Below are 22,714 nucleotides of genomic sequence, written 5' to 3'. Positions count from 1 at the left end.
GTAGATTCAGTACTGCTTTCTATTACAGCGGGCAGCTGATGGATCCAGTGGAGAAGATGGAGAAGGTAAGACTACATCCGCATATCAGATTTGGCCATTTTTTAAATGTATTTATTTATTTTTTAAATACTTTTTCTAATATTTTCCATCTAATTTTAAAATTGATGTCCGTTTTAATAAATCTTGTAATTTGTTTACCAGGCGGGGTATTGTATTTCCTAAACTGGAGACCAGCTGGGGCTTTTTAAACTGGCATGTTCTTTGTCAACCCTGAACCCTGAATGCTGATTGGCTGAAATCTGTGTTATATCGGAACGTATACCACGCGTATGACACAATTATTTTTACTGTTCTAATTACGTTGGTAACCAGTTTATAATAGCAATAAGGCACCTCGGGAAGGTTTGTGGTGTATGACAAATATACCATGGATAAGGACTGCATCCAGGCACTCCTTGTTGTTTTGTGCCTAAGAAGGGCACTTAGCTGTGGTATATTGGCCATATACCACACCTTCTCGGGTCTTATTGCTTCATTAAAGTGCAACTGAATGCAATAAACAACTTCGCTGATAGAAAAGTTTCCCTATTTGGCATCGATATTAGTTAAACATTTATTCTAATGTCAAAATTGAGTACCAAGTGTAGATGTGAACATTTTGGTCATAACGTCAGTCTCGTCCTAAACTGAGTTTTGTAAGTGAGTTCGTCGTGACTTACTCAAGGGTTGGGTTTGGATTTCAACAATGCTCACTTGTCTGTTAACACGGGATACATAGCTGCAGTGATTTGTGCTCTATCCAATCCTACCGCAGAACACAGACCGTGAGACAGACTGACCAGCAGAGCAGTCTTTGTTTACATGAGACAACTTCACACATTTTATTTCTTCAGAAATACTTCAAACACTTAACTAGATTGCGTGACTAAAACCTCAGCAAAAACATGCAGATTTCTTGAGTTCATTTTGACTTTTGAGGAGTGATACTGGCTTTGTTCATATGGGGTCTCACAGGGGACAAACATCAGTAACTGCCACATCCAACCACACCCAAAAGACTGAAATCTCTTCTTTCTTTTTTTTTTTCTTCTTAATGAGTGACAGAGAAACAAATGCGGAATTGGTGCGTTCAATCTCTCTTTAATCATGTGAATTGATGGCTAAGTGTATCTTTTTCCATGTTTTTTTTTTTTTTTTTTTTTTAAACTTCAGATTCAGACAGAGAAGATGGCTATTGTCCTCCGGTGAAAAGAGAGAGGACTTCATCTTCAACACAGTTCCCGTCTTCACATTCTGGTAGGAGAAAACAACAACATCAGAGAAGCTGACTTGTGTTTCAGTTGATTTAATGAAGAGTAGTACAGGAAACTTGCCTTGTGTGTAAGGTTTCTTCTTGCTCTCTGCAGTGGCTAGTAAGAACAATGTCTTCATGCCATCAAGTTTCTGGCAGTCTCCCACTGGGAATTCCGAGGACTCGGAGCCAGGTGAGGCATAGTGTTTACTTCCTATGGTTCCTCCTCATTATAAAGACTTCCTCTCATTTAAGTCTCCAGTATTTGACATGCGTTTTGTATTCTTGTGAACTTTATTCCAGGCCATAGCACCTTTTTTAATGCACAAATAATTTATAGTACAACTCAATGGCAAGGAAAGTTAACAAAAAGGTCTGACCTGGATTTTTTTTTTTTTTTTTTTTACTTTGGTTTATGTGCAGTCTCTCACAAATACCTTAATTCAAGATGGGTTCACATAGACGAGAAGCATACATTATAGAAAAAACCCAAACGTACCATGGGTTAAACTTGACAGGGAAGAATATCAAGACAGAGAAATATAAACATGGTTTTGAATTGTTTTAATGCATTATTTGGGGCTGCAGGGTAGCCTAGTGGTATGAGTGTTGGAGTAGTAACCTGAAGGTTGCAAGTTCAAACCCCCGAGCTGACAAGGTACAAATCTGTCGTTCTGCCCCTGAACAGGCAGTTAACCCACTGTTCTTAGGCCATCATTGAAAATAATAATTTGTTCTTAACTGACTTGCCTAGTTAAATAAAGGTAAAATAAATAAAGTTGTTTTAATGTAGACATTGAATGAGTCTTACTCACACTACTCCAAAGCACCAAATGAGATGCTGAAGTAAACTTTCACAGGAGGTTATTTTCCTCATAACAAAAAAAAAAGTCTGTGCCACAAAACATCAAGATATGAAAGACATAACAAAACCACAAAAATACAGAATCTCAGCTCAAAAGCTCCCAAACATATGTAGAATTAGTTTGGAGATTAAGAAAATAAGACTTAATTTAGTCCATTCTGGGGGAAAAGGGTAAACTAAACACCAATGTGTGCCATCTCCAAGACCTTAGTGACACTAGCTTTGAGGTGAGTAGGGAGCTTAATTTATGTAGCTTTGAAAATTACCTTCATTCAAGCAAGTTAGACACATTTGACTATCTATAAATGTGTAGTGCTTCGTTTTAAAGGGATACTAAGGGGATTTTTGTCAATGAAACCATTTATCTACTTCCCCAGATGAACCCGTGGATACCATTTGGTCCCTGCGTGCAGTTCGAATGAAGTTGCTAACTGGCGTTAGCGCAATGACAAAGTGTATGATCACTGCTGGTAGATACCATTCACTGCGCTAACGCTAGTTAGGATTGGCTTGCGAAACTACCTCTAACTTCCATCCATAATGGATGCAGAGACAAACGGTATCTCCATGGGTTCATCTGTGTTCCATTTTATGATGGTATTAATGTACCCTCCCTACACGCTGAAAGTTGCCATTTTTGTTTATGGTCTTGTTAACAATTGTACCTCCTGCTTTTTTTTTCTTACCAGAAGAGAAGCCAGTTGGGTTTCGTTTAAAACCACCAACTCTTATACACGGGAAGGCACCTAGTTCAGGTGGGTATTGGTGCCTGGGTATTGGTGCCTGGGTATTGGTGCCTGGGTATTGGTGTGTGTTGATTACAGAAAGCAACTCTAGTCAGGTTAAATGGTCAGGAAAACTCTTAAAACGTAGATGGTGTTACAGCGTGTTAATATGATTGGACGTGCATGGTAGTAGTTTTGATATAGTCCCCGTGGTCGTGCATGTTGTAATATAGTACTGATATAGTACATGGTAGGTGTGATATAGTTGTGAATGGACTAGTTCTGTAAGGCATTCAGATCCAATCCATTAGCAGGTTATGTTCCAGGCGTCCCCAGTCAGAAACCCAAGGAGCAACTGCGCAGTGTCCTCCGGCCAGCCATGCTCCAGGCCCCGCCAGCCAAGACCAACTCCGAGTCCACCAACGGGGTGAAGAAGTCAACGGACGGGATGTCAGAAGGGTCGACTATCTTCCATAACAACACTGAGCAGTCGGACGGCCTCGCCAGGTCACCGGTGAGGACAAGGCGTCTTGGTCATATTTTTAATACGCAGAAGCTTGTGTAAAGTGACCGGTGCAGCGACGAAATAATTTAAAGTGGAAGGATAATTTTAATGCGTCTCTATGGCAGCGACTTATTTTGCCTGTAGTTGCATGACGTTGTGACCACCAAGACCTTGGATATGATTTAGTTCATATTATTACTGTCAAAATCATTCAGATGTTTTCAAAAAAATGCCTTTTTAAATTTTTTTTTAGCAACAACAATAAATTTAAAGTTGAATTCCATATATGTTTCATCTAGAAATGTGACAAAGAGGAGGATGGGATGAGGGACGACTGTCCTGCAGAGTCCTCTTTCGTGTTTGGACAAAATATCAAAGACAGAGCAAAGGTTCATATTTTTGTAGGATGCTGATACTCTTATTTAATTCACTTAAATAGGCTGTTTTCAATATTTTATTCATTTTTTTTTTTATCACTTTCTCAAATGAAGTGGATTATAATCTCAGTTTCTTTGGTAACCTCTCTCTATTTCTCTTGTCTGTGTCTCTCTCTCTCTCCGTCTCTAGTTGGAAGAGAGCTCTAAACACGGCAAGTTGTTACCCCTGGCCTCTCAGAAGGAGGGAACCAACTATTTCTTAGAGTACATTGCCACCCCCAGGTAATGCAGTGTCCTCAAGAGTAGAAATACTCATATTACTGGCTTTTCAGACCTCTTCAACTATTTTGAAGGTTGAACGTATAACGCTCGTAATATTATGGTTTCAGCTACCTTAGTGTGTTTTTTAGAAGCGGTAATTGTAAGTTGGACTGGATAAGTGACTTGACGTACTGATGATCACTTCCTGTTCTTCATTTCAACCTTCCAGTTCAAAGAACGCCGCAAACAATACGGACAAGGGGGCCAAATTTGTCTTTGGGCAGAACATGTCAGAGAGGGTTCTGGTGAGTAGAGACTGTTTTAGCGGGTGGGGTTGTCCTTCGGGCCATGACAAACGGTAGAGCTGGTGGGGGAGATCGAAACCCAAATTGATACAGCTCCATGAGAAATGGATCAACCTGGAACTGTTATGAAAGCTTGTAGCAAATCCAATCATGCAGGACAATGTGTTTTTGAATTGGGACTAGAAAATCACACACATATTATGAGTGACCTTATCAGGGGTGGACTTTATTATTGCACTGTTGAGACACTGTGGTTGACTGGCTGCCTTCTGTGAGGTTGACTGGCTGCCTTCTGTGAGGTTGACTGGCTGCCTTCTGTTAACTGGCTGCCTTCTGTGAGGTTGACTGGCTGCCTTCTGTGAGGTTGACTGGCTGCCTTCTGTGTGGTTGACTGGCTGCCTTCTGTGTGGTTGACTGGCTGCCTTCTGTGTGGTTGACTGGCTGCCTTCTGTGTGGTTGACTGGCTGCCTTCTGTGTGGTTGACTGGCTGCCTTCTGTGTGGTTGACTGGCTGCCTCCTGTGCCTTCTGTGTGGTGACTGGCTGCCTCTGTGTGGTTGACTGGCTGCCTTCTGTGTGGTGACTGGCTGCCTTCCTGTGAGGCTGCCTTCTGTGTGGTTGACTGGCTGCCTTCTGTGAGGTTGACTGGCTGCCTTCTGCCTGTGGTTGACTGGCTGCCTTCTGTGGGTTGACTGGCTGCCTTCTGTGTTGACTGGCTGCCTGTGAGGTTGACTGGCTGCCTCCTGGCTGCCTCCTGTGAGGTTGACTGGCTGCCTCCTGTGAGGTTGACTGGCTGCCTCCTGTGAGGTTGACTGGCTGCCTCCTGTGAGGTTGACTGGCTGCCTCCTGTGAGGTTGACTGGCTGCCTCCTGTGAGGTTGACTGGCTGCCTCCTGTGAGGTTGACTGGCTGCCTCCTGTGAGGTTGACTGGCTGCCTCCTGTGAGGTTGACTGGCTGCCTCCTGTGAGGTTGACTGGCTGCCTCCTGTGAGGTTGACTGGCCTTGACTGGCTGCCTCCTGTGAGGTTGACTGGCTGCCTCCTGTGACTGGCTGCCTGACTGGCTGCCTCCTGGCTGCCTCCTGTGAGGTTGACTGGCTGCCTCCTGTGAGGTTGACTGGCTGCCTCCTGTGTGAGGTTGACTGGCTGCCTCCTGTGAGGTTGACTGGCTGCCTCCTGTGAGGTTGACTGGCTGCCTCCTGTGAGGTTGACTGGCTGCCTCCTGTGAGGTTGACTGGCTATGTACTGTGTGTTTTTCAGAGTCCTCCTAGAGGAGGTGAGGCATCAGAAGAGGACTATAAAGACTTACCGGCTCTCCCTGTGTCTGAACCGTCCTCAAAGGAAAACACACCAGAGAAGGGTAAGAGAGAGACACACACACACACGTCTCGCAGTATAAATCTTGAGAGACTGGCTTTCTCTATCTTCACTACAGACTAGTAGCTGGCCCCAGTGTGTTAATTAGTTAGGTGTGCGTCATTGTGTGTGTGTGTTCCCAGGTAACAACGTGACAGAGTCACTGGAGGAGTCTGCTGCAGCGTACACCAAAGCCACAGCCAAGAAGTGTATCTTAGAGAAAGTAGACGTCAAAACTGGAGAGGAATCAGAAAGTAACGTTTTACAGGTCGGTGGCTAGTCTCTATTGCTGACTATGTTGGAATTACATGAAGGTGCATAGTCTTAGTTTTACTCTGTTTATTTAGAACCTATGGGACCACTAGGGAAAGCTCAAACCAAGTTTATTCACTCAATGGGACAAACGGCTAAACAGACAGACATATTTACATAAGCACCTAGCATAGGATGAAGGTTTTATGTAAACCGAGGACCGTCTCTCCTCCTTACACATCTGGACAAGCCAATAGACCTCTGCTGCTAGACAGGACTTTAATGATGCCCGTTCTCTCTTTCTTCATCTGACCTGACCTCGGCCCAAATTCCTCACTCCGCTCTAACTCACGGCTGTCCTGTTGACTTGTACCAGACTGTGGCCCTTCTCCTTTCCATAGGATACCTGATGTCTAACAATAACATGTTCTGACGGAATGTAAAACGTGCTACATTCCCCTTTCTCCCTTAGTGACCTGAAATACGGAGATTTCATATTTTCAAGTTTAGTAGTCAGAACCCATCAATAGTCACTAGGATCAGTTTTCAGATCATAATGTATTAGATTAGATGGACAGGGAGGCGCTGATCTAGGATAATGTATTAGAGGAGCTGATCTAGGATAATGTATTGGATTACATGGACAGGGAGGAGCTCGTCTAGGATAATGTATTCGATTACATGGACAGGGAGGAGCTGATCTAGGATAATGCATTCGATTACATGGACAGGGAGCTCATTTAGGATAATGTATTAGATGGACAGGGAGGAGCTGGTCTAGGATAATGTATTAGAGGAGCTGATCTAGGATAATGTATTAGATTACATGGACAGGGAGGAGCTCGTCGGGGATAATGTATTAGATTACATGGACAGGGGGGAGCTCGTCTAGGATAATGTATTAGATTACATGGACAGGGGGGAGCTCGTCTAGGATAATGTATTAGATTACATGGACAGGGAGCTCATTTAGGATAATGTATTAGACAGTAGGCATTTAAGGTCCGTTATGAACACTTAGGACACTAAAGAGGCCTTTCTACTGACTCTGAAAAACACCAAAAGAAAGATGCACAGGGTCCCTGCTCATCTGCCTGAACGTGCCTTATGCATGCTGCAAGAAGGCATGAGGACTACAGATGTAGCCTGGGCAATAAATTGCAATGTCCGTACTGTGAGACTGAAAACAAGGCTACAGGGGGAGACAGGATGGACAGTTGATCCTCCTCACAAGGGCAGACCATGTGTAACAACACCTGCACAGAATCGGTACATCTGAACATCACACCTGCGGGACAGGTACAGGATGGCAACAACAACTTCCCGAGTTACACCAGGAATGCACAATCCCTCCATCAGTGCTCAGACTGTCCGCAATAGGCTAAGAGAGGCTGGACTGAGGGCTGGTAGGCCTGTTGTAAGGCAGGTCCTCACCACACATCACTGGCAACAACGTTGCCTATGGGCACAAACCCACCGTCGCTGGACCAGACAGGACTGGCAAAAAGTGCTCTTCACTGACGAGTCGCGGTTTTGTCTCACAAGGGGTGATGGTCAGATTCGCATTTATCGGTGAAGGAATGAGCGTTTCACCGAGGCCTGTACTCTGGAGCGGGATTCATTTGGAGGTGAAGGGTCCGTCATGGTCTGGGGCGGTGTGGCACAGCATCATCGGACTGAGCTTGTTGTCATTGCAGGCAATCTCAACGCTGTGCGTTACAGGGAAGACATCCTCCTCCCTCATGTGGTACCCTTCCTGCAGGCTCATCCTGACATGACCCTCCGGCATGACATTGCCACCAGCCATACTGCTTGTTCTGTGTGTGATTTCCTGCAAGACAGGAATGTCAGTGTTCTGCCATGGCCAGCGAAGATCCCGGATCTCAATCCCATTGACCTGGATTGGAGGGTGAGGGCTAGGGCCATTCCCCCTTCAGAAATGTCCTGGAACTTGCAGGCGTCTTGGTGGAAGAGTGGGGTAACATATCACAGCAAACTCTGGTGCAGTCCATGAGGAGGAGATGCAGTACTTAATGCAGCTGGTGGCCACTCCAGATACTGACTTTTGATTTTGACCCCCCCCCCCTTTGTTCAGGGACACATTATTCCATTTCTGTTAGTCACATGTCTGTGGAACTTGTTCAGTTTGTGTCTCAGTTGTTGAATCTTGTTCAAATATTTGTATGAACATATGTTTGCTGCAAATAAATGCAGTTGACAGTGAGAGGACATTTATTTTTATTTATATATATATATAGGTAAACAAGTTCCCTACCTTCTCCCTTTTCCACTTGCCGCCTCCATGTTTGTGGTAATGCTGCAATCAGTTGGTTGTTAGTTTATATTGAACAGATATTCCCATATATTTTCGATAGCTGCATATGTGGCACAGCTCCACTGTTTTCTATTGTTAGGATCTTATTTTTGAGAGTAAATAACTCCCAGACATTAGAGAAGCTTAACCAAGTTTAATTAGTTTATTTCTGCCCAAAGGTTATTTTACAGCTGTAATTCAGACCACCAAACATTTCTCACAATCATAGGTGTGTATATATCCCACTTAAGACACTCCTCCTCTCCAATCCTTACATCTTATGGTTCCACAGGAACCAGGGGATCTGACCTCAACCCCTCCTTTGCCTAATCCACAGATGTCCATCTGTCTCCCCTATAGCAATCCTTTGATCTCCTCCCGTCCACCCAGCACATTCCACAGCCACTCTGTCTTTCTACAGATCTCACACCTTTTATTTACTATGCTTCTCATCTATCATGTCTTTTAATATCTCAATGTTAAAAATGTTGAATCCAACACTATTCATAATATCATTAGTAAATATAATAAAACATGGTTTAAAAAAAAAAGTTTTAATAAATCAGTATATTTGAGTTTAACCATAACATGTGATGTATTATTTGTTCTATCATTTTTCTGGAGGATAAAACTGAAATTGTAACCAGCTTTGTATGGCTTGTTTAAGAAAGGGTGATACTTTTAAACAAAATTTAATTTTCAATTAGTCGGCAATGACAAGTTGTGATCTGTATGAAGGTAAAAAGGCCATTTTTGAACAAAGGATGATGCTTCCTTAATAATCTACTGGAGAACCATTTTGGGTTTTAGTATTACTTATGTATGATTGAAGCTTTTAGTGAGCAGTTTAAAGCTTTAATATTTAATAATTTTAGCCCCTAAACTCATTTATTATTATTATTTTTTTTTTTTAACTAGGCAAGTCAGTTAAGAATATTCTTATTTACAATGACAGCCTACCCCAGCAAAACTCGGGCGACACTGGGCCAATTGTGCGCCACACTATGGGACTCCCAATCACATCCAGATGTGATACAGGCTGGATAAATAAGCACATTTTAATTTTGTCTAGCATTCCAAATAAAATGAAATTGTTTTTTTCTCATATGATTTTAAAAAAAATAAATAAAATAAAAAGAGTCGTCTGGGGTATTTGTTGTTGATTTGTTGTTTTTGTTGTCCCTCTTCAGGTCCAGTGCAAGTTGTTTGTGTTTGACATGACGGCCCAGTCATGGATAGAGCGAGGTCGAGGGCTGCTCAGGCTTAATGACATGGCATCTACAGATGACGGATCATTACAGTCACGCCTAGGTAGGTACACGAACGCACAAACCTGTACACATTCATGAATGGTTGTTTGTCTCGGTAATTTACAGGATAAATCACAATGCCTTCCTAACTGACCACAGTCATTGGGATTGAACATTCCAAAAAGGATTGAAGGAATACAATGCCTTCCTAACCGACCAGTCATTGAACATTCCAAAAGGGTTGAAGGAATACAATGCCTTCCTAACTGACCAGTCATTGAACATTCCAAAAAGGATTGAAGGAATACAATGCCTTCCTAACTGACCAGTCATTGAACATTCCAAAAAGGATTGAAGGAATACAATGCCTTCCTAAGGAATTGAACATTCCAAAAAGGATGCCTTCCTAACCGACCAGTCATTGAACATTCCAAAAGGATTGAAGGAATACAATGCCTTCCTAACTCATTGACCAGTCATTGAACATTCCAAAAAGGAACATTGAAGGAATACAATGCCTTCCTAACTGACCAGTCATTGAACATTCCAACTGACCAGTCATTGAACATTGAAGGAATACAATGCCTTCCTAACTGACCAGTCATTGAACATTCCAAAAGGGATTGAAGGAATACAATGCCTTCCTAACTGACCAGTCATTGAACATTCCAAAAGGTAAAACCAATGAACTTTGAACATTCCAAAAGGATTGAAGGAATACAATGCCTTTAACTGACCAGTCATTGAACATTCCAAAAGGATTGAAGGAATACAATGCCTTCCTAACCGAAGTCATTGAACATTCCAAAAGGATTGAAGGAATAAATGCCTTAAAAGTAAACATTCCAAAAGGATTGAAGGAATACACCTTATTCCACATTTTGTTGTTACAGCCTGAATTCCCCATACCATGACAAAAGTGAAAACATTGTTTTTAGAAATGCTTGGTAATTTATTGAAAATGGAAAACATAAATATCTCATTTACATACAGTACCAGTCAAAGGTTTGGACACTCCTACTCATTCCAGGGTTTTTATTAATTGTAAAATTATATTGAAGACAAATAACATGCATGGAATCATGTAGTCACCAAAAAATGTTAAACAAATCAAAATATATTTTATATTTGAGATTAGTCAAAGTAGCCACCCTTTGCCTTGATGACAGCTTTGTACACTCTTGACATTCTCTCAACCAGCTTCATGAGGTAGTCACCTGGAATGATTTTCAATTAATAACAGGTGTGCCTTAAGTTAATTTGTGGAATTTCTTTCCTTAATGCATTTGAGCCAATCAGTTGTGTTGTGACAAGGTAGGGGTGGTATGCAGAAAATAGCCTGTAACCTAACGAAATGTGGAAAAGGTCAAAGTGTCTGAATACTTTCCGAATGCACTGTATATGTGTTCCTCAGTGATCTGTCTAATTACCCTGTGTATATATCAATCAATCAAATGTATTTATGAAGCCCGTTTTAAATCAGCAGATGTCAAAGTGCTATACAGAAACCCAGCCTAAAACCCCAAATGGCAAGCAATGCAGATGTAGAAGAGCGGTGGCTAGGTAAAACTCCCTAGAAAGGCAGGAACCTAGAAAGAAACCTAGAGAGGAACCAGGCTCTGAGGGGTGGGGCAGTCCTCTTCTGGCTGTGCCGGGTGGAGATTAGAAGAGTACATTGCCAATTTAAAGGCCAGATTGTTATAAAAGATGTTAAAACTTTCATAGATGACCAGCAGGGTCAAATAATAATCACAGTGGTTGTAGAGGGTGCAGCAGGTCAGTACCTCAGGAGTAAATGACAGTTGGCTTTTCATATCCAAGCATTCAGAGGTCAAGACCGCTGGTGCGGTAGAGAGTCGAAAACAGTAGGTCTGGGACAGGTAGCACGTCCAGTCTACAGGTCAGGGTTCCATAGCCGCAGGCAGAACAGTTGAAACTGGAGCAGCAGCACGACCAGGTGGACTGGGTACAGCAAGGAGTCATCATGTCAGGTAGTCCTGAGGCATGATCCTAGGGCTTAAGTCCTCCGGGAGAGTGGGAAAGAATTAGAGGGTTCACACAGGAAACCAGATAATGCAGGAGAATTACACCAGATATAACAGACTGACCCTAGCCCCACGGCACATAGAATATTGCAGCATAGATACTGAGACGGTGGGTTGGGGGACACTGTGGCCCTGTCCTGACGTTTCCCACAGACAGGGCCAACCAGGCAGGATATAACCCCACCCACTTTGCCAAAAACAGCCCCCACACCACTAGAGGGATATCAACCATTACTACCCTGAGACGAGGCTGCGTATAGCCCACAAAGATGTCTTCCACACTGTGTTCCCCAGTGATCTGGCTGTAACTACCCTGTGTATCTGTGTTCCCCAGTGATCTGGCTGTAACTACCCTGTGGTATCTGTGTTCCCCAGTGATCTGGCTGTAACTACCCTGTGGTGTTCCCCATCTGTGTTCCCCTGTGTTCCCCAGTGATCTGGCTGTAACTACCCTGTGGTTATCTGTGTTCCCCAGTGATCTGGCTGTAACTACCCTGTGGTTATCTGTGTTCCCCAGTGATCTGGCTGTAACTACCCTGTGTATCTGTGTTCCCCAGTGATCTGGCTGTAACTACCCTGTGTATCTGTGTTCCCCAGTGATCAGGCTGTAACTACCCTGTGTATCTGTGTTCCCCAGTGATCAGGCTGTAACTACCCTGTGGTATCTGTGTTCCCCAGTGATCTGGCTGTAACTACCCTGTGTATCTGTGTTCCCCAGTGATCTGGCTGTAACTACCCTGTGGTATCTGTGTTCCCCAGTGATCTGGCTGTAACTACCCTGTGGTATCTGTGTTCCCCAGTGATGCGGACCCAGGGCAGTTTAAGGTTGATCCTGAACACCAAGCTGTGGCCCCAGATGCAGGTGGACAAGGCCAGCGCATAAGACCATCCCCTAGCCTGCATCACGCATACAGCAGATCCCAGGGGGTCAAAGTGCCTGCATCACGCATATCGCACCATGACACCATCCCCTCCCCTAGCCTGCATCACACATACAGCACCATCCACTAGCCTGCATCACACATACAGCACCATCCCAGAGTCTGCATCACGCATACAGCACCATCCCCTAGCCTGCATCACGCATACAGCACCATCCCCTAGCCTGCATCACGCATACAGCACCATCCCCTAGCCTGCATCACGCATACAGCACCATCCCCTAGCCTGCATCACGCATACAGCACCATCCCCTAGCCTGCATCACGCATACAGCACCATCCCCTAGCCTGCATCACGCATACAGCACCATCCCCTATCACGCCTGCATCACCTGCATCACGCATACAGCACCATCCCCTAGCCTGCATCACGCATACAGCACCATCCCCTAGCCTGCATCACGCATACAGCACCATCCCCAAGCCTGCATCACGCATACAGCACCATCCCCTAGCCTGCATCACGCATCCACCATCCCCTAGCCTGCATCACGCATACAGCACCATCCCCTAGCCTGCATCACGCATACAGCACCATCCCCTAGCCTGCATCACGCATACAGCACCATCCCCTAGCCTGCATCACGCATACAGCACCCTCCCCTAGCCTGCATCACGCATACAGCACCCTCCCCTAGCCTGCATCACGCATACAGCACCCTCCCCTAGCCTGCATCACGCATACAGCACCATCCCCTCCCCCTAGCCTGCATCACGCATACAGCACCATCCCCTAGCCTGCATCACGCATACAGCACCATCCCCTAGCCTGCATCACGCATACAGCACCATCCCCTAGCCTGCATCACGCATACAGCACCATCCCCTAGCCTGCATCACGCATACAGCACCATCCCCTAGCCTGCATCACGCATACAGCACCATCCCCTAGCCTGCATCACGCATACAGCACCATCCCCTTGCCTGCATCACGCATACAGCACCATCCCCTAGCCTGCATCACGCATCACAGCACCATCCCCTAGCCTGCATCACGCATACAGCACCATCCCCTAGCCTGCATCACGCATACAGCACCATCCCCTAGCCTGCATCACGCATACAGCACCCTCCCCTAGCCTGCATCACGCATACAGCACCCTCCCCTAGCCTGCATCACGCACCCTCCCCTAGCCTGCATCAGCACCCCCTCCCCTAGCCTGCATCACGCATACAGCACCCTCCCCTAGCCTGCATCACGCATACAGCACCCTCCCCTTAGCCTGCATCACGCATACAGCACCCTCCCCTAGCCTGCATCACGCATACAGCACCCTCCCCTAGCCTGCATCACGCATACAGCACCATCCCCTAGCCTGCATCACGCATACAGCACCATCCCCTAGCCTGCATCACGCATACAGCACCATCCCCTAGCCTGCATCACGCATCACGCACAGCACCCTCCCCTAGCCTGCATCACGCATACAGCACCATCCCCTAGCCTGCATCACGCATACAGCACCATCCCCTAGCCTGCATCACGCATACAGCACCATCCCCTAGCCTGCATCACGCATACAGCACCATCCCCTAGCCTGCATCACGCATACAGCACCATCCCCTAGCCTGCATCACGCATACAGCACCATCCCCTAGCCTGCATCACGCATACAGCACCATCCCCTAGCCTGCATCACGCATACAGCACCATCCCCTAGCCTGCATCACGCATACAGCACCATCCCCTAGCCTGCATCACGCATACAGCACCATCCCCTAGCCTGCATCACGCATACAGCACCATCCCCAAGCCTGCATCACGCATACAGCACCATCCCCTAGCCTGCATCACGCATACAGCACCATCCCCTAGCCTGCATCACGCATACAGCACCATCCTTTGTAGTGGGCGTGGCCAATGGTGCAGTTTTAGGGGCCCTATTGGCTGCTGAGGCGATATTGCTGTTTTTACAGCAAATTTCCTGCAATTCTACACATTTTGCCATCGCTGCTGCAGTGTCTGAGTGACTCAAACATAAGAGTCAATGGGAGCCCCCCCCCATGCCATGACATTCTCCCTGACTATCTAGTTTTTATTCCAGTGCTTGTTAGATCTCAAAGATGACCTTGCTAACATTCTTTCCTACATACTTTTGTATCTTGTTTTAGTCATTTAAATTTAAGTAATTTAAGTTCACACTGTCAACAATGGTGTCTGTCGAATGTTGTTTATCTCTTGTCTTTGTGGTCCCTTATGGATCTGGCCATAAATCTCCACCCAGCACAGCCGGAAGAGGACTGACTACCCCTCGGAGCCAGGTTCCTCTGTAGGTTTCTTCCTAGGTTCCTGCCTTTTTCTAGGAAGTTCCGAGCCACTGTTCTTCTGCGTTGCTCACTCTTTGGTGTTTTTGGCTGGGTAATCAGTAAAGCACTTTGTGACGACTGCTAATGTAAAAAAGGGCTTTCTAAAATAAATGTTATTTTATTTTTTATTTTTTTATTTGTTGGTTTCCAGGCCAGTTCTAAGGACACAGGTCAGCTCGCTGCAGCGCTGCACCATCGTATCCTGGCCTTGAAGAGCCGTGCGGACCAGGAGCCCCATGAGGCCTCGGCTACAGACTGCGTCCCTGAGGCTGACCTGCCCCACTCTGAGGGGGACAGCGATGAGGAAGACCAGGTCAACAACACAGCAGCAGGTCTGTACCTAGCTACCTTTCTAGTGGTATTAGTGGGTGGGTGTGTCATTCAATCACTTTTTGTGAGACTTCAAGGTTCTTCAACTGCCTTTGTGGTACTTTGTGTACTTTTAGTCAGTATGTCTACCCATATCTCTCCAGTTACTATTACTAGTGTGTCCAGTCATCAGACCCGCAGATGACAGGGTAGCCTAGTGGTTAGAACGTTGGACTTGTAACCGAAAGGTTGCAAGATCAAATCCCTGAGCTGACAAGGTAAAAATCTGTTGTTCTGCAGACACAGCACCATTCCCAATCTGTTGTTCTGCCCCTGAACAAGGCAGTAAACCCACTAGGCCGTCATTGAAAATAAGAATTTGTTCTTAACTGACTTGCCTGGTTAAAGAAAGGAGAAAAAAAACCTACATGTGTTCTGCGTACCATCAATCTGAGATCAAAGCATGCAGGTACAAAAAACTGGCACATTCTGGTGTTTGACTCAACCATCTGAAGATGGAGCTGAGCCAATCAGAGGACTGGTTTCTTCCCTCCAGCGTGATGGCAGCTCCCCGCATTGCCCCCCGTAGTCATGGTTTCCTCCCTCCAGCTGGATGGCCGCTCTCTGTTTGTTGACATCAATGTTGTGTGAAGGGGAAAAAGGCAAATTAACTGATTGCCAAATACATTTTCCAAAATTGTATCTAAGTCAGACGCACAACCACTTTCTTAATTGTCTACTTAGCTAAGGCGTCATTACGACGAAGGTAATTAGCTACAGCGTTTAGTCAACTAAAATAACACTTTTTTACCCGCGCATGCTTTGATCTGCGCAACGGTAGTAGGCGGGAGCGCATTGACAAGCAAGGAAACGTGTGTGTGGTGCTGAGGTAGTTCAGTGCGAGTGGATGGAAACGGACAAGGCAGAGAGAGCTTTTCTGCTAATACCGTCGTTAACGTAACGCTATGTTGGACTGTTAACGATTAGTAGGCCTATGTTAATTAAACAGTTCTTGATCTGTAGGCTGCTAAGTAGTGATAAGTCAGTTCACCAATGACGACAAGGCATATTGAATACTAGGTAGCCTAGTAGTCAGACCTAACTTGGTGGATGATGTCAGGGATGGAGATCAGCAACAAGCTCCTATAGGTCTAGTTCACTTGTTTCATATTAACAAATAGCCTACAGTAAACTAGACTACTACATTGCATCCAGTAATTGAATTATTCTGAATTTTCTCCCCAAACAAAATGGAAAAAAAGTCTGTTAGATTTTCACTAGACTATCCACATAGACACCTATTCATTAGAAAAATCATTACTCATAAATTGAACCTAGAAACAAACTTTACAAAATCAATGGGGACTCCATTACATTTTTGGAATTTCTTATTCTCTCCGACGGTCTAGTTTTTATTTTGGTGATTTGTTAGATCCTTTCTATTTTCTACATTCTTAATATCTTGTTTTAGTCCTTTTTAAGTATACACTGGAAACAATTTTACCATCCAGAAAATGATTCCTGTGTTCCAATGTTAAATGCTATCAAACCCTTGATTGTATTATATTAACAGTGTTCTGTCCTGCAGGTAACTCCGAGGGAGGGGAGACCCAGGCTGCTGGGAACACATAGCGTTAGTCTTCCTAAAGGACTGCCTGTCAGGATACTGCTGCTGTTTAAGGGGCATTTTACTGCAGGCATCCCCACGGACACCCCACCCTGACCAACATGGGGTCCTTCAGACCAGTACTTTTGGATATTTAGAATTCTAGCTCCAGGATTAAAAATAAAAAAAACCTGTGCTGGAGTCTCTCTCACCCAAACTCGTGCAGTTCATTTTTTCCCTTTGCATTCAAAAAAAGTAAACATCTGGAGTTATTTTTATTTTTTGTATTATTATTTTTTTCTCTGCTGCAATAAGAAACCACAGCTTTTTGGGGGAGGTTTGTGACTTGGCTTCTCATCATATTGATGAGTGTGAGGGTGTTTTCCCCTCTGACATTTTAAGGTATGACACATGTTTTATGAATGCAGTTTCTACTATGGGACCTTTCTACTCACCCACACGTCTTGGACCCACCCAACCAGCCCCGGCTCCAAAGGAACTCATGGCTGTCACCGTGTACTGATCTGTCTTATGGTCAGTCATCTGACTGGTCCTTCATCGGCTCACCATCCCCATCCATCCAGCTCTCACATGTCGAATAGTTTCCGGCTATGTCATTCATTTGTGGTCATCAATTTTCGTGAGCTATCTAACACATAATATGCACTGTGTTTCTAGTGTTCACGGCTCGTCCGCATCACTCAGTCTTCAAATGATAGCAGTTTCTTATATTTCATATTTAGTAAATAAATGACTAAAACCAATACAACTCTTGTGGGTTAATGCTCCAAGGATAACCAATGGAGCAGGCAACAAGGGGCATGTCCCAATAATAATATCTTGTTTCTCCTGAAAGTGTGTACTCATTCAGTCTGAGCAGGTTCGACCGGAGCCCAGTGAGATACGATACTTCTCACACATCTAAAAGCATTGGATTGGTGACATACATCATTTTAACCACAGTTCCATTCAAAACAGTGAGGGAAAGTGAACAAGTGCACACTTTTTGGAGCAAATAGAGTTGGGACAAAACCAAGGATTCACCTGGAAAATGTCTCTAAAATGGATGACTTTGCATCATCTAGTCATTGACCCTGTTATGCATCTCAAGAAAGTAACTCGACAAAATCGTATCTACATTTTGTATGTGATTGTTTTCATTTCTGACATTTGAGAGTTTATTGTGTTGATACAGTATTATTTGTTGTTTGATAATATAAACATGTTATCCATTTTCAATTCATTTGGAGAGGAAAAAAAACAGCTGGAATGAAGATTTATTTTGTCTGTGAAAAAAAAAACGGGAGTTCGTTCAAACAACGGTACTACCCTTGAATGTCATGTACATTTGAATATAGGCCGTGGCTGCGGGAGTAGACTTTTCCGGGATCTAAAGATCCCGAAGCGTCTGTGTATGTGCGGATGACTTTCTACTATGCTACTATGTTCTGTTATTTAAAATAGAATTAAATGATCTTGCAGACATTGATTCATCTCTTAATCTAATTTTATTAAACGAGCACCATTCGTCTGAATAGGTCTGTTTTCTACGACGAGCAGAGAATATACACATGTGCAGAACGTGATCCGCACAGAAGCAGATCCTAAGAGAGGAGGATCCGCAGCCACGCCGTTGAATATATTAATTATCCTTTAGTTAGCGATCCGCAGCCACGCCGTTGAATAAATTAATTATCTTTTAGTTAGCGATCCGCAGCCACGCCGTTGAATAAATTAATTATCCTTTAGTTAGCGATCCGCAGCCACGCCGTTGAATAAATTAATTATCTTTTAGTTAGCGATCCGCAGCCACGCCGTTGAATAAATTAATTATCCTTTAGTTAGCGATCCGCAGCCACGCCGTTGAATATATTAATTATCCTTTAGTTAGCGATCCGCAGCCACGCCGTTGAATAAATTATCCTTTAGTTAGCGATCCGCAGCCACGCCGTTGAATATATTAATTATCCTTTAGTTAGCGATCCGCAGCCACGCCGTTGAATAAATTAATTATCCTTTAGTTAGCGATCCGCAGCCACGCCGTTGAATATATTATTCTTTAGTAGTCGTTCTCAACTCCTCACCCTCCCTCTACAAAATAAAACCTTTTGGACTGACTGATGAAGATTTCATAATGAAAAATACATAAAACACAATAATTTCTCCCATATCGCAAAGAGCTGAAATAGGGACTGCAGATTAATGTACCTACAAAAGCAATGACACTCATTCATTCATAATGGACAGTGGGAAGGAAGCTTGAGAAGTTTCCAATTAATTTGACAAGTTTCTGTTAAATGTTTACTTCAAACTGAAACCTTTTTAGTGACAATGGGTTCACAGTATGTTATGTGATAAGGCAGTGTTGCCAGGTCGAGCTAAAATTTCTGGCACAATGACCACTCAAAACCTACCCACAAGACCTGAATACTATCCCACATTTTTGTTCCAGCAGCAAGAGAGGAGTTTGTACATTTATCCAGTAGTTGTCTCCACAATGACAATCTAAATATTAATGGTCAAATTGTTTCTCTGCATTTATCACTTTATTACTGATTCATCACACCAAAAATTGATTTAATCTGAATTTTAAACTGGGTGGTTAGAACCCTGAATGCTGATTGGCTAACAGCCGTGGTGTATCAGACAGTATACCACGTGTATGACAAAACATTTTTTTACTGCTCTAATTATGTTGATAACCAGTTTATAATAGCAATAAGGCACCTCGGGGGTTTGTGGTATATTTGATAGCCGTGGTATATTTGTTAATATACCACGGCTAAGGGCTGTATCCAGGCACTGCGTGAGGTATATTAGCCATATACCCCCCCCCCCCCTTAATGCTTAACTATAGAAGTGATTGATAGTGAATGGTTAAGCCATATATTTTTTTCAAGAAAATATTGTGAAATAGTGTTGAGTCACATTGCTCTAAAATAATTGTATTCCTTTAAACTGTAGGCTGTCATTGTAATTAAGAATTTGTTCTAATCTGACTTGCCTAGTTAAATAAATTATCATAAAAAAAAGGAGTGTAAAAATCTAAAAGCCCCAACAGTTTTTTGTTTTTGGCTTCTTTTATTTCATAATAAATGTCAATGTGTAGAGATAAGTACTCACCAAAACAGTCGTGCTGGTTTGCTAGTAGCTCTCCATCTAAAGCAGGCCTGTGCAATTATTTTCCATGGAGGACCACATTATCATATTTTTTTCCTATCGCGGTCCAGAATCATATTACAGGATTATACATCATGTGTATGACTGTGTTGACAGATATATCTACAGTAAATCTCGTGCAGATATGCTACTTATTTTACTTGTTTAACATGCACAGAAATAAACCGCATCCATGTTCTCATTTTGGTAGGTATTTTCATTATTAAACATGAAATGAACTACACGGAGGGAAAAGTCTATTCTGCAATTCAGCACCACGGACAGAGGTCTTGTTAACGGGGATGCACAAAGAGCTCAACATGACATTTAAAATACTCAATCAGTGTGCGGAGTGAAGTCTGATGGGAATTGACTAGAGCAGTGAAGTCATGTATACTTTCTGACGTCGCTTTGCGCATGATTACTGAGAGGTGAGAGTCAGTAAGAGATGATCTGTGCCTTGACTTGTTGTATTTCATCACTGAAAATGTCTGTTCACATAGGTTGACCCAAACAGTACAACTTCTGAGCATGACTCCTAATCTTTGGAAAGTTTTGGTCATCGAGAGATGCATAGAACCTCGCCAGTGACATTGTTTTGAATAGTTATCCAATCACTGCATCAGACAGACTGAAGATCGATAAACTCAAGTTGCAGGTCTGTGGGAGCGTTATCCCCATTGAAGATGAAAGGAGAGGGAACCAACAGCATGTCATTTTCCAACACTTTGAAATCCTCAAAACGACGAGAAAACTCACCGTTAAAAGCGCACAGCAGCGAGTTATACTTCTCCCGCTGGTCATCTGATAGGGGACAGACCAGTAATATCGGAAAGTGGGTGAGATTGTTTGCTTCTATTTGGCGGGTCAGGAAAAGTAATTTTTCTTTGACAAGGATGTACATCTGATGTGCAAAAAGGCCCTTCCCTTGTAGTTTGGAATTCAGTTCCTTCATGAGGGCCACGCTGAAGGCCAAATCAGCCAACCATTCTTTATCTTGCAGTTGAGGGAAATCCACATATTTTCCTTTCATTTGCAAAAACTCAGCGATCTCCGAATTCAGGTCCCACACGCTTTTAAACACCTTCCCCAAACACAGCCATCTCACGTTTGTGAGTTGGGGGAGATCTGAACGACCTGACTCTGTCTCTTCTAACAGTGAGACAAACTGCCTGTGGTTTAAAGATTTTGCTCTTATGACGTTTACCACTTTAGTGACTGTATCCACAACATGGCTCATTTTCAGAACACATTTACAGAGCACCTCCTGATGAATAATGCAATGCAAAATAATAATGATGCAAAAATTCTGATCTGGGTTCCGCTCAGCTACATGATCTTGTATCCTTTTCAAAAGGCTAACGTTTTTTTCTGTCAAGTTTGGGCACCAATCAGGGGTCACACTGGATACCTTTTCAAAACTCAGTCCCAGCTTTGCCACACAGTTATTAACCTCCTCCAATAAATCTTTCCCTGCTGTTGTGCTCTTCATTGACTTCACTGAAGCAAGCTCATCTGTAATTTCAAAGTCTGCAGTTATATCAAGAATATATAGTAAAAATATCAACAACAATATCAACAACAAAGCCTTTCTCATGATGGAAAAAAGCCAGGTGCGAGATAACGGTATGGAGCATGAGAGCATAGATGTAACTGTTGCTGTGAAGAACATCTATCAACAGAAGCACCAAGAGGCGGGGACCCGCCTGAGCGCCTGCAATAGGCTGAGCAAGTTTAACCACGCCCAGCCTCTACTGTGATGTTCCAACCCGTCTGTTGGCCTGTCTATCACAGTATAAAGAATACTGTTTATATACATCTTGTCAGTTCTCTGTTCTGCCCTGCGTGGTATTACAGTGAGCCCGTATATACGAAAGTTGCATTTGCCATTTATTACTTAGCTAATAAAAAATACATAGTATACAATCGGTGACTCATTGTTATATTTATCCTGATACCAGATTCGAATTTACGCAACTCTAACACTTGTCGGGGCAAAATATTGCTGAATAGTCAATTAAACATTCTTTAATGAATTCGCCCTCGGCGAATTGCTTGCTATGTTTAGTAATTTTGTGGTACATAGCTAGCTCTCGCAATTCCGTTGTTTGCTGAATGCAGTTTTGTAAAAAACAGTCCTTGCTGCTTTTGCAACTGAGAAAGCAACTCTTTCGATGCACATGCCTTGTGCTCCGAAAACGTATTCCTATATTTCTCTGCATGCTTCGTCTGGAAGTGTCGGGACAAGTCTTTCTAGACAGGGATGCTCTCTTTGCACACTAAGCACACAGCTTTCCGTGATACCTCAATAAATACATATTTAGATGTCCACTCTTTCTGGAACACCCTACGTTCACGGTCTACTTTCCTTTTCTTTGAAATCTTTGAAAAAATAATTTTCCCGTAATTTCTAGCTAGCTACTATTTGTAACTGTGACGTGTGTGTCAGCCTGTCAGTCACTCTCTGTGTTCGTGCAGTTGTTATTTATACGTGCCTTCAAAATAAATTACTTAAATCATTATACAAAGGCGTGTATATATTGAGCTTTTAATTTGAATAACAAAGAAGTTTTTCAAAACTTTACTATCGCAAATTCTTTACGTGATCTGAGCATGATACCACGTATGGCCCCGGGCTGGCCCTTGCCCAGGCCTGATCTAGAGGATGAGGTAATCCCAGCACAAGTTGATGCTGCTGCTGCCATTCCCCATATGTTTCTCTGCAGAGAGTAGAGGAACAGAGTTATAATGAGAGATGAGTTAGATACACAGGGGGAATGACACTTTACAGACAGATGATTGAAGGATGCGTCTGTGTGTTCTGCTCCCCCCAAAGTGCTGGGTTAGGCC

General features: G+C 43.6%; 1 protein-coding gene across 1 annotated transcript in view; it reads left to right on the top strand.

Annotated features, from left to right (window-relative positions):
• LOC135518375 (ran-binding protein 3-like) overlaps window positions 1-20,064 on the top strand; it is a 29,554-nt gene extending 9,490 nt beyond the window's left edge. Inside the window, exons 3-17 of the mRNA XM_064943536.1 lie at window positions 29-65; window positions 1,213-1,296; window positions 1,407-1,484; window positions 2,846-2,911; window positions 3,196-3,395; window positions 3,686-3,775; window positions 3,954-4,045; window positions 4,254-4,329; window positions 5,586-5,685; window positions 5,825-5,949; window positions 9,438-9,558; window positions 12,343-12,413; window positions 14,709-14,745; window positions 14,886-15,122; window positions 16,688-20,064. Coding sequence (XP_064799608.1) covers window positions 29-65; window positions 1,213-1,296; window positions 1,407-1,484; window positions 2,846-2,911; window positions 3,196-3,395; window positions 3,686-3,775; window positions 3,954-4,045; window positions 4,254-4,329; window positions 5,586-5,685; window positions 5,825-5,949; window positions 9,438-9,558; window positions 12,343-12,413; window positions 14,709-14,745; window positions 14,886-15,122; window positions 16,688-16,731 — 1,458 coding nt within the window. The 3' untranslated portion in view covers window positions 16,732-20,064. The remainder of the gene's footprint in view (window positions 1-28; window positions 66-1,212; window positions 1,297-1,406; window positions 1,485-2,845; window positions 2,912-3,195; window positions 3,396-3,685; window positions 3,776-3,953; window positions 4,046-4,253; window positions 4,330-5,585; window positions 5,686-5,824; window positions 5,950-9,437; window positions 9,559-12,342; window positions 12,414-14,708; window positions 14,746-14,885; window positions 15,123-16,687) is intronic.
• Window positions 20,065-22,714: the final 2,650 nt, after the last annotated feature.

The sequence above is a fragment of the Oncorhynchus masou genome, chromosome 3 (assembly GCF_036934945.1).
Source record: "Oncorhynchus masou masou isolate Uvic2021 chromosome 3, UVic_Omas_1.1, whole genome shotgun sequence".
Taxonomy (NCBI): domain Eukaryota; kingdom Metazoa; phylum Chordata; class Actinopteri; order Salmoniformes; family Salmonidae; genus Oncorhynchus; species Oncorhynchus masou.
This window is presented reverse-complemented; position numbering and strand designations above follow the sequence as displayed.